This window comes from Zonotrichia albicollis, unplaced genomic scaffold (genome assembly GCF_047830755.1).
Source record: "Zonotrichia albicollis isolate bZonAlb1 unplaced genomic scaffold, bZonAlb1.hap1 Scaffold_257, whole genome shotgun sequence".
Classification (NCBI taxonomy): domain Eukaryota; kingdom Metazoa; phylum Chordata; class Aves; order Passeriformes; family Passerellidae; genus Zonotrichia; species Zonotrichia albicollis.
In genome coordinates, this window is record NW_027428429.1 from 3,710,430 (window position 1) to 3,722,940 (window position 12,511).

The following is a 12,511-nucleotide window of genomic DNA, read 5'->3' on the forward strand; positions in this document are numbered from 1 at the left end:
ACATCCATCCCTAGCAGATTATTCGGTACGTCCCCAGTTACCATTTTGACAACCAATTGATTTTCTTCTCCAGGGAGTGTTACTTTGACTAAAGCAATATTCATGGGTTCTATGGTTCCTAAAGCATTAAGAATGCAGCATTGCTTTTTTGTTGGAACTACTCCACACTTCTGGGCATCTCTACGTGTTAGTGCAGAAATCTGGGCTCCCGTATCAACAATGTAGGTTACCAGAACTTTTTTGGGGCCTGTAATTGCTGTAATTAACATGTCTCCTGATGTATTTTTTGTGAGCATTCGTAAGTAGACCCAACCTCCTTCGCTCACCTGTAAGCGGTGGAGATATTAGTTTCCCAAAAGCTCTGTTGGTGAAGATTCACTGTTTGTGTTTTGGGGTACGGGCGGGTGGACAGTTATGTTGCTTAGGCTCTGTGAAAGAAGTTGCGAAAGAGTTACTTCCAGCTTATTGCTGGTGCTTTTCAGGAGACACGCAGCCAGGGTTTCACTGTCCAAGTTCTGTGAAAGAAACTGAGAAAGAGTTAATTTTGGCTCACTGGCTGTGTTCTGCGGGAGAGGCTGAGACGCAGCCTCACTGCCCAGGTTACGAGGGGGAAACTGGGGAAGGGTTAACTTTGGCTCATTGCCTGCGTTCTGTGTGAAAGACTGTGATGTATTGTGTGTACTGAACTGTGTATTGGTAGGAGTATTTGTTAGTTTCTGGTGAGGGAGGGGGATCGGGGCACTGGGCTGGGTATTTGTTTTTCTCAAATTCCAGTTAGTTATTATTTTCTGCAATTTTTCAAGTGGTAGACCATCCATTATGTCCCGGGGAACCCCTTTCTTTATTCCCAGCATCCTCCACCGTTGTCTGTTGGAAATCTGTTTCCCTGGTTCTGTGTTTTCAGTGTTAGGGGTTCCCATAAACCGGACACCTTTTGCTTTTTCTGATTTTTCTTCCAGGGTCTTTACAGGCCCATACTGTCTGCAATAGTTTATTAAATCAACTGCTACCTCACTCCATGTCCAAATCTTGCGGCTGCTGCTAGATGTGTCAGATGGTGTTGTGGGTGTCTGTGTTGGTGTATAGGGTGAAGGTGCAGTGTCAGTGGACTCAGACTGATCAGTGGAGTTGCTAAGAAATCTTTCTAGTCTATCTATTGGGCTTAGAGCCATAACTGTTTTTTGAATAGTGATTGCTGTTGATTTCAATGTTTCTGGAAGCCCACGAATTAAAGGGGTCATAATTTCAGGCTTCACAGGCAATTGCATTGGGGATTCAAAACCAGGAATTAATTTTTTCTCATGAATCATTTGCAAACATGCAGCTTTTTGTACACTTTCTAGGATTTGGTCAGGGATAGTGGCAATTGCTAAGGGATCACCCCTTTCCAGGGGATTTATTCCCCCAGCCCAATAGGCTGCACGTTGTGTTAGAGACCAGGCATCACGCTTATCTCCTGTTGTTAGGAAAACACCATGTCCCCAGTAACCACTGGCCTCTTGTTCAGTTAACTTAATCTGGTCTCCACCAGTGAGGGACACACGGAACACATATTCCGTTTCTGATTCGTGGGGGAGGCGACCGAATTCCTTTTTTAGTTTAGCTAATTCGGTAGCACTGAATGGTGTTTGTTTGGTTGTTATGTGGGGATCCAGGTCTTCATCATTAATGTAATTGTATTCAGTTTTAATAAAAGGTCTCAAATGAGGACAACAATTTTCCCCACAATTTTTAACTGTCTCAGATTCCTTGTAAGGATAGTTTTGTTTTGCTGCCTCAATTTCTTTGTAAGGATAAATCTTTTTAATGGAAGGTGTTACCTTTTCTTCCTCCTCTGCAGAGGAGTTGATTTTGTGTATGGTTTTGGTGTGTTCTTCCCTAAGGGCAGCTCACAGCTTATAAATTTCATTTCTGTCCTCATTTAACTGTTTTTGCAAAATTTCAACCAAATTTTGAAGGGAATCTATAATTACCATTTCTTCAGTTCTCCGTTTACAGCGGTTTTCTATGGCTGCAGTAAGACATGCTCCGAGAACTGAGCAAAGAATGCTTTTATTTTTACCCATTTTGAATTTTGATTCATGTTGCAGAGAACATATTCTATCAATGATATTTTCCAAATTAAACCAAATGTTCTCTGCCCAATTTTCTCCACCAGATGACGGTTTGGCATTGTGTTTGGCAAGCAACGTGTAAAAATCAGCTTTTGCTTTAGGATCGAGATTTTCACTCATTTTGTGTGAAGGGACTAGGACTATACCAGGGAGCTAATTTGCTAACTCAAGTTATACAGACTTTTTGTTCCACTCTGTCTCCCTAGATAGCTGAAGAAACCAAATCTGTCTGGAAGGCACTGTTTTAATTGCTTCAGATTGTCCCTTCCTTTCCAGACAGTCTAGATACACACACTCACACACACACAAATATTTTCTTTGTGAGGGGACCAGAAACCTAGAACAGGGAAAAAGCCACTCAGCCTTCGCTGGGCCGCCCCTCGCTCCCTGTGTAGGTGAAGGGACAATATCTGTCTAAAAGGCATTGCTTAATTACTTCAAATCTGCCCCTTCCCTTTTAGACAGTCCAGGTACACAAAATAAAAAATACAGCAGTAAAAAACAGCAACAGGTTCAAATTCAGCTCAAGTACAACAGTAACAGGTTTAGATTCAACTCAAATACAACAACAACAGGTTCAGATTCAACTCAAATACAACAACAACAGTATCAATATCAATATTAGTAACAGCATCAATATCAGGATCAGGAGAAGTATCAGTGTCGATGTCCGTGCCAGTAAAATCAGTAACAGAAGTGACAGTAACAATTTCCCCTGCTTTTGCACCGAAAAATCTTTTGAGTCAATTCCGGAGCCTGTGTGCTCAATCGAGCGTGAGATTTGGCTTTGGTGTATGCAGTCTGCGAGAGGTTACAGACTACACAAAACCTGCAAAATCTCACTGGCTACTGGAATCCTGTCTGTGACGCCAATTATGTGAAGGTCCACCTGACATGAACGGGTGACGATCGATTTTTTGGTGCAAAAATAACCAACAAAGGCACAGGGGTTTTGCAGCCAATCAACAAGATGCAATTTATTGATAATAACTATAGCTAAATATGCGTTTGGTTAGAGGATCCGGGGAAGAGGAGGATAGAATAAGGAAAAAGGAAGGAAAGAAGGTTAGGGAATGGGGTATAGCTACCAAGATGCGATGTCTTCGGGGTCCGGCCACCGATGCTCGCTGGTACATGTCTTGGGGAGATCTCTCAGAGAGGCAGTCGAACCGAACCCCAGATATACTGTTCTTGGTTGGGGGAAGGGTGGCCGAAATTATGTTTCCATGGAGGGGAAAAGTCCATTGTTTTCATGGCCGAATGCTCCCAGGTACGCCTGCTCTGGGCAGGTTCTCCCCCTTCCCTGAGTTGGGAGGGGGTACAGTCCCAGTCTCTGGAAGGAGGTTGCCAGGGGGGTGTCATGGGGGTGCCAATAGGGTGCCAGAGGGGTTCTTGGTTCTTTGATGAGGGGATTTGCATCTCTGTTGGTCTGTCACGGTGGTTGAAGACAGGCAAGAGGGGTCTTCTCTTGGAGCGTGGGGGGGGGGGAGCCACCCCAGAGCTCAGTCCAGCCAGGCCTGAAGTTTGGAAGAAAGTCCAGTTCCATTGTTCAGAACAGGGCAGCATGCCCCTTCGAGTACAGCATGGCATGTTCTGCAGACACCATCTGTAAACACACTAAATACGCATGAGACTTTCTTTCCCAACTGGCTCAACAGTTTTTTAACCCTTCAGTGGTCTCATGACAATTGTGAGGCAAAAACTGAAGGATTTCCGGATGGACTTCCACACAGGGCTACATGGAACCAAAGCTCCAGGGCAACATAGAGTGGCCTCCTGTAATCAATGGTCCATTGTGACACTGTGGAGCCAAAGGAGAGCATTGTGACACAGCAAAGCCCCAGGGTCCAAAGGTCCATTGAGATATTGCAGACTTCATGGAACAGAGAAGTCACATGACATTTTGGGGCCTGGGGAACCACACAGACCATTGTGACACTGCAAGGGCTCATGGAATCATTGGGACCATTGTGAAACAGCGGGGCCTTATGACACCTGGGGGCCACTTTGACGTTGTGGGACTCCATTGAACCTGGGGGCCAGTGACACTGCAGGTCTTCTTGTAATCAAGAGGCCATTGTGACACTGCTGGAACCCATGGAATCAAGTGTCCATGATGACAATGCGGGGCCCCATGGATCCAAGACACCCTTGTGACACTTTGGAGCCCCATAAAACAAAGGGAAAACAGAACAGGTCTGGCTGGTTTGGCTTCCCATAGACTGCCTGACTGGTCCAAGTGACCTTTGCATGTTGAGGGTCACTTCTCATCTGCTGCTGAAACACTGGGGCTCTGTGCTTTCCTTCCCAATGGAAAAGAACTCTCCTTCTGCTCCAGACACACATGGCCAGAATTGGGATTTCACCTCCAAAGTTCCTTTATATCCAGGGATTCTTCCCATAGGAATATTGCCAGGACAAGACTGGCTGGCAGTAGTTTCACAAGGGTCACCTCTCATCTGTCCTCAAAACACTGGGGGAGGCCTCATGCTCTCCTTCCCATGGGAAAGAACTGTCCTGCTTCTCCAGGTGCCCATGGCCAAGATTGTGTTTCCACCTCCAAAATTCCCTAAATCCAAAATCTGCTATTACTGACATGTCTAGCTGGCCTTGGCCTACTGAGGCTCTCACCTGCCTTCCAAACCTTGAGGCTCTGTACTTTCCTTCCCATGGAAAAGAACTGTCCTTCTCAGCCAGGTGCCTATGGCCATAATTCGGATTTCACCTCCAGCATTGCCTGTTGTGAAAGACTGGAGGAGATTGTTGGCTCTAAACATTTTGTGTGGGGGGGAGGAAGGGGCAGGTCCAGCCTTGCCCTGCCCTGTGAGCCCAGCCCTGCCCTGCCCTGTGACCCCAATCCTCCCAGTGGTTTTACGGTTTCTACCTGACCCACGGCACACTGAACCCACAGCACCACTGTCCCACCCTGGGCACTGGGGCCCTCTTGGCTCTACTCAGGGCTGCTGCTGTACTCGGGGCACCCTAAACCCCGCTAGGGACCCATGTCCCCCCACTGCAGGGATTGTGCGCGACTCACACTGCCCTGATCCTCCACACACCCGGAGCTCTGTTTGGGGTTTGAGTGCCAACTCACCAATTCACCTGCCACCTTTACTTGAGTTTGGTGCACAGGGAAAACACCAGCCAGATATCTGCAAGAGGTCAGGAATTACACAAATTTTTACAGGCAAAGTACAAAAACCAAGAAACTTTGGAAGAGGATTTCATGCAACATTCAATTACAAAGAAAACGCTTATCATAGCAGTAACTTCATTAACTTAGTTCATTTGATGTAGAAATTGTTGAACACGTAAGCTGTTGAGGTACCCAAAAAATGTTCCATATAAAAAGCATGACAGGGTCCGTTCTAGTGGACAGATGACCTGATGGTTCGTAGGAATGATCTCAGAGTGCAAAAACCAACACGGTACAAGGGGGTTTGCAGTGATAATCAAAACAAATGCAGTTTTATTGAAATAACTACAGCAAAAATGCGATAGAGGGATTAAGGGAGAGAAAAAGATAGAGAAAGAGAGAGAGAGAGAGAGAGAGGGGATATAGCTACCAACGCAGAGACGAAGTCCTTCAGTCCAGTCCAGCCGAGGGTTCGCCTGCTACACTGGGGAGATCTCAAAGGCTTTAGCTAACTCAGAGGTTTTTATTACTGAAAATTGTGAGGGGGGGGAAACAGATACAATAGGGAACAGATGTAACAGGTAGTCCATGTTCTCAGCAGTAAATGAGCTTGATAGATGTAACAGGTAGTCTATGTTCTCAGCAGCAAGTGAGAGCCATTGTTTTCTTGCTCCAGTGGTCACAACCCGCAGGCAAACATCTCGCTTTGGTCAGCTTGCCTCCCCCACACACCGCCCCCGGGCTGGGGGTTTCAGTCCCAGTCCTTGGAAGGAGCAGAGGGGCCTTTTAGGAGTTTCATGTCTCAGTCCGTGATGGAAAAGCTTCTCACATCTCCGTCTGTCTGTCACGGTGGTTGTAAAACAGATGAGAGTCTTCTGTGGGAGACCACCTGAAACTCAGGAGAAGTCCAGCCAGGCCGAGAGGTGGGACAGCTTCCAGAGCTGCTATTGTTGCAAACGGGGCATGGTGCCCTCTTCTTAGCATACAGCAAACACACTTGTGGAAACAATGGCTTAACACTGAGCTTTCAGGTCTCGGGGCCTGTGGCGTGTGACTTTTCTCCTTCAGAGCCAGATATAGGCAGGGGGGGGTCTTCTCTTCAGTGGGCTCCCAAGGGCGATTGTGAGGCAGATGAGGGAAAATTTGGACAGACTCTCACAGAGCATTAGAAGGAGAAGAAAGAGAGAGAGACAGAAAGACAGAAGCTCTATAGAAAGACACACATATGACTAACAGCTCCTAGGGTTCCAGCATGTGTGAGACACAAACCCCAGGAGAAGGCAGAGTCCATACCAGGGGCTGACCTTCCGCTCCGTGTTTTTAAGCCTCCAGGCCTTTGTGGGTCTCCCCCCAGGTGGGATTTCTGATCGCTCAGGCAATCAGGGCTGGGTTAGCACTGTCCCCACTGTGTGACTGATTGACAGCTCATCCCACAGTGTCTCAGGACATTGATCTCATCCATCCTCTGATAGTGACTATGGTGACACTGGGGAACCTCATGGAACCATGGGTCAGTTGTGACCAGGTGGGTCCAAGGACACCATGGTGACACTGGGGAACCTCATGGAACCATGGGTCAGTTGTGACCAGGTGGGTCCAAGGACACCACGGTGACACTGGGGAACCTCATAGGAACAAGCGGCCATTGTGATGCTGTGGATCCCCATGGAACCAAGGCAACATGGAACAGGCTGATGCCTTCAGTTTTAGCTGTCATATTTCCAGATTCTCTACTGCATTAGTCTGTAACTCTGGAATTCATACACAGTGTTAGCAAGTTCTCTTCACAGTGTAGTCAGACAAAACAATCCTTTCCAGCCCCAGAACTGGACACTGTTGCAGCTTCAGGCACAAAAAGTGCAAACAACAGTGAATTGAGGAGAGCAAACCGGGAGGATGGGACTGCATAACCTGAGGCTGTAATTGGACAACTAATCCCAATATTTAAACGGACCAAACCTTATAGAAGTGTGAAAACTCCTGACCATCCATCCATTTTGAGTGTAGCCTCGGCTGGGCTCTTGTCCTGCTCAAGGTGAATCCTTTGAAGGCCTTTTAATAAATCACAGCAAGAGGCAGAAGCCATGAGAAAGGTGACAACTCTTTGTGAGAACAGAGTTGTGGAGCAGTGAAAAACAACTTGTTTTTCCTGAGAAAGAGCTCTAGGGCTGTGGAAAACAATCTACTTTCCCTGAAAAACACCTGTAAGACTGGATAAACACCAGCCACCTGTATAAACTGTTTTTTCCCTCTTAGATAGAAAAATGAAAACTATCTCTCACAAACTTTTCCTGCACATACACACCAGGGGTTTGAGTGACCAATCAATACAGGGTAACAACTTGTTGCTGACCAACTAGGCATAGACAGGTGTTATGTTTGCCCAATTATCCCATCGAAAAAAAACCAAACAATATTTAAGGTAGCAACGATTTTAATTGAATCATTTAGAAAATATATAAATAAGGGATAATTTGGTTCAAATAATAGCACATAAGCAAAAACAACCGTGGGGTACAGAGGGCAGGGTTCAATGACCCTTGCCACTTCACGTACAAGCTTGCCGAGTGAAAGTCACCCCTTATATGCCACATGTCAATGCCATTTCCTCCCATTTTCGGTTCGTCACTTTTCTGTCTCCGCCTTCATTACCACCTTTACCAGGCATGCGCCACCACTTGGTTTGGTGGTCGCAAAGTCTTTGGGGGTCATCACTGATGAAGGCCCTGTAGTCTTCTTCGCTGTCCTTTAATTCACCTGTGGGTTACACATGCGCACCAAGCCAGTACAATGTAAGCCAAGACTAACGTATCACTGCATCTACATATCAAAGCAATAAGTCCCTTATAATTACCATTTTCTTGGACCCAACCAGGTTCTTGGTCATTTTTAGCAACTGTATCTTCAGCTTCTTTCCTGTGGTCCTTGAGAACATCTGCTGGGAAGGGGGTGTGGGTGGAGCCCCTCCTTTCCATCTCTTCTTTGGCATTACAACTTTTAACTATTAACTGTTTTATTATTCTCAAATATTAATTACTGTATCAATATTGATTACTGTTTCAATTTTTTATCAGCACATATCATACTTATTTATCACACGGGGATGTTCTTAAAAAACCCTACAAAAAAGCCTATAGAAGGACCGTATAAAAATAGCACAGGATTGATCCTTTCTTTTTGCACCATAAAACAGGTCCTGCATCCCTCTTTATTGGGTGCTATTGAAGTGCCCTTTTATTTCATAGCTTTTTGGATGGTCTGTTCCAGTTCACCCCCTATACGTTGTCTTTCCCCAAGCTGGATTATTCTCAGGTTATATCCTTCCCCTTTTACCCTTCAATCATTATAATCCCGACCCTATATTCCAGTGCCTTCCCTATCCATCCCTGTAAACTCTGCCCCTGTTCTGGACCCTTCCCTGTCAGTCTCCTGTAAACCCCTCCCCTGCAGGTTCCGCCCCTCAGGAATTCCCCTTATGGATGATGCCCCATTGGCCCATGTGACCTGCCCTCTCCACCCCCTTATCCCATTGGTCCCTGAGATGTATTCCCCTCCTTTTGCTCCTCCCTCCCTGATTCCCTATTGGCTCAGTGATCATGCCCACCCACAGTTCTGGTGCTATATAAAATCCTGAGCACACTGCTGCTTGGTATTCTTTGGTGCCTGTTCCCTTTGATGAATAAAGCTTCCTCAGAATCTCACACCAAAGGCCTCCCTCTCCTCTTTAGACTGCTCCTTGACGCTGACACCATTCCAGCTGTGGAGCAGGTGGCTCCAAGGTTCAGTTCTCCCTGTTTCAGGGGAAGCTGTTCCCCACTCATGGCACGCGGCGCCCCTGAGCCAGCTGTGGACTCCAGCACCGTGTCAGCCTGGGGCTCCTGCTGGGCTGAGTCTGCCCTCAGGCAGGGCTCAGCTCCCCCACAGCATCTCAGTGTCACCTGTGAGCCCCGTGGAGAAGACTCCTCTGTGCCCTCTGCTCAGAATTTCACTGCCAGGACAGCAGGAATGTAACCCAAACCTGCCTTCATCCTGCTGGGGTGGGGAACTCCTGCACCAGGGGCTTTCTGGCCATTCTGCTGCTCATGGCCAAGACATTTTCCTTGCCCCTCTGCCAGGGCAATGCTCTGTGCCAGCTCTCCCGTGAGGCTTCCATGGGGCGATGTCAGCACCAGTGGTTCCTTCAGTATTGGAACTGGAGTCAGCGAACATGACTGAGCTCTGGTGAGCTCTCAGGATGGCCGGGGACAACTGATCCACCTGGCCCTCCCCAAAATTCACCCAAGTCCTGCTGGAGCCGATGGACCCAGCGGCCAAGAACGACCCCAGAGCCAGGTAGAACCACTCGCCCTTTTCCAGGATACTGCGGTGGCTCTACCCCACCGTGGCCAGGCATTACAGGTGACCATATAGGGCCCCTCACCCAGGAAACCCCACAGCCCCGCAGGGCCTGGTAGACAGGTAGACCCAGCAGTCCTATCCCGCCAGGAAACCAAATTTCAAGACCAAGAAATAATTTCAACATACTTTTGATATAGGAAGTTTTTTTTTTGGCATTTAAATTCTTTTGAGTAAATGAAGAATTTTGGGAGTGTTCCATTGTATTTTCAGGGATGCCCAATGAAGGCAGGAATGATGCATTTAACTCCATGTTTTCAGAAGGCTAATTTAATACTTTGTAATACTGTCTTATATTAAAGAATACTACACTATACTATACTATACTATACTATACTATACTATACTATACTATATTATACTAAAGAACAGAGAAATGATACTTAGTGAATGTTCAAAAGACAATAATGAAAACTCCTGACTCTTTCCAGAGTCTCGACACAGCTTGGCCATAATTGGCCAATGAGTCAAAATAACTCACACCAGAATCAAATCAAACAAATCACCTGTGGGTAAACAATCTCCAAACACATTCTGCACATGAGCACAACACATGAGAAGCAAATGAGATAAGAATTGTTTTCCTTTTTCTCTGAGGGTACTTAGCTTCCCAGGAGAAAAATCCTTGGCGGAGGGATTTTTTCAGACAATGTGAATGCCACAGTGTTAGAGATGAGTAATGAGATGGTTGGCTCTCCCAATTAAAGGGTGAACATGGTTAGTATGTTAAGAGAAGTTGTAAAAATTTATAGTTCTGTTATTGCAATGTGTCCCCCGCCACCCAGCATTGTTATCCCGGGATGATCTTGGTAGTCCGGGCATTTGGGGAAGGGCAGATTGTTCCTAAGAGGCACGGCTTAGCAACACCTGCCCTCCAATGCAGTTCCACGAAAGCAGTCTACACCAATGGACAGTGACCAAGAGGCAACAGACAGCCTTTGGGAAGAGCTAGGGCTGCTTGTTGCAACAGCAAGGATATAAAAGGGAGAGCAGACATTGTGTGGATGAGCCAGCCACGCGGTTACCAGCCACGAAACAGGGAGAAAAAGTTTTAAAAGAAAGCTTGTTTTGAATTTTTATTTTTCATTTAAACCCAGGCCATTCCTACCACTTTCACAGTGAACCATGAAATAAACAGGGCAGGAGACTTTTTCTCCTTTTAATGCCTTTATTAAAAATGATCAGTTTAAGGTTGGGAGGCTCGACGGGTCCGCAGCTTCTCTGTCATCGATCCCAGGATGACTCGGAGGAGGAGGAATGGAGGAATGTGTAGCTTTGTCCACTAAGGGGCAAAGGTGAGGGTCCTACCCTCACAAGAGCAGTGGGGATATATCCCATGTTACAACTTTTGGGTTTTGTAGTCTTGAGGTCTTGGTTCCAGCTGAGGTCTTTGCGCAGGGCGAGGGGCAACAAAGGTTCTCAGCGTCTCCGCAGGCTCAGTACTTTGCTCCTTACATCCAGACATAACTTTGATCTCTTAATTCTGTATTGGCTTGTTGTTTTTGGAGTTTTTTCGGTAAGTTTGGTAGGGTGGCTTCCCATGGCATGCTGGTCTCAAGGTTATTTTGCATGCCCTCTGATGCCCCCCCCATGTCTCCTCCTTTCACTGTCCAGGGAGAAGGGCTATTAACTTAGCTTTAGGCAGGGCCATACTGATACAAAAGGAGAAATTAACAAAAACAACCAGTGATTACAATAACTAACAGGTAGAACTCCACCTTGGCAGCAACTGGTGTAACTGGTTCACACTGAAACCTTTCTTTTTTTTTTTAATTGGCAGATTTTTTACTTATAACAACCTACAACCTTTCTCACCACCTGGACACCCACCCCTCCAGTCAACCCACTCCCCCTGGACTCTGCACAACTCCCAACACACCATTTGTCTGGGGGAAAGCACAGACTGTGTCAAGGCAGCAGAGCCCAGACCTGGCCTGACTTACCCGGACCACTGGAAAGGAGGAAATCCAGACCCACAGACACACACATGGACACAGAGCAAAGCTTTGCTCAAAGGGTTTACTGATTCTTGATGAATGATTATTCAGGGGAAATGGCCCAGGGCTCAAAGGGTTCAGGGGGTTTCTCTAGGGATGATCATCTCCTCATGCCACTGGAGAGGAAAAAGTACATTGGTCCTTCAACCCTAACAGACAAACCCCAGAAGGTGACCTCTGGAGCCCACTGGGCCATGGATGGGCTTTGTTTCCAGCCCTGTCCCTGCAGGCACGGCTCACCTAGGCATCCAGAGAGGCAGCCAGGCGCTTCTGCCGCAGGAGAGCCCGCAGCTCTTCAGCCACAGGGGGCTGGGGAAAAGGCAGCGTTAGAAACACACTGGGGGCACTGGGCTGCACTGGGAGGCAGGGGAGAGCAGGGGGGCCTTGGGGAAGGGGCTGTGGCAGCAATGGGGTGCAGGAGCTGCTGTGCTGCTGCCCAGAAGCACTGGGCTTCTGGCCAAGAGGCACAGCTGGGGCAGGGGCTGCATCCTGGCTCATCCAGGGGGTCCTGGGGTGACAGGGATGGGAATGCAGCAGGGCCCTGGGCAAAGGCTTCCCTGGGGAGGAGCCCTGGGGCAGGGCATTGTCTGGGCTATGAGGGGGGTGCACTGAGCTGTGCTGGGACACACTGGGATGGCCTGGGCTGTGGTGGCCATGCAAGGGGAGGGTCTGGCACCGGCAGAACTCGTGGTACCCACCAGAGGCGTCTCCAGGACTGCGTCATTGTCTAAATCCAACTGCAGAGAGAGCTGGAGACCTCGCTGGTCACTGGTATGTCCCCAGTGCCAGCAAGGGATGGGGGGACACCACAGTCCCCCAATTCCCTGAGGGGATGCCCTCCAATGCCAGCAGCCTACTCACCTCCTGGA

At 47.6% G+C, this 12,511-nt stretch overlaps 1 protein-coding gene across 1 annotated transcript; it reads right to left on the reverse strand.

The window, feature by feature from the left end:
• Positions 1-549: 549 nt before the first annotated feature.
• Positions 550-2,025, reverse strand: LOC141727886 (uncharacterized). Its single transcript, XM_074534173.1, has 4 exons — positions 1,997-2,025; positions 1,111-1,878; positions 743-1,041; positions 550-563 (listed from the first exon to the last, which is right to left on the reverse strand). Exons 1-4 carry the CDS (start codon positions 2,023-2,025, stop codon positions 550-552), a joined length of 1,110 nt encoding a protein of 369 aa, XP_074390274.1.
• Positions 2,026-12,511: the final 10,486 nt, after the last annotated feature.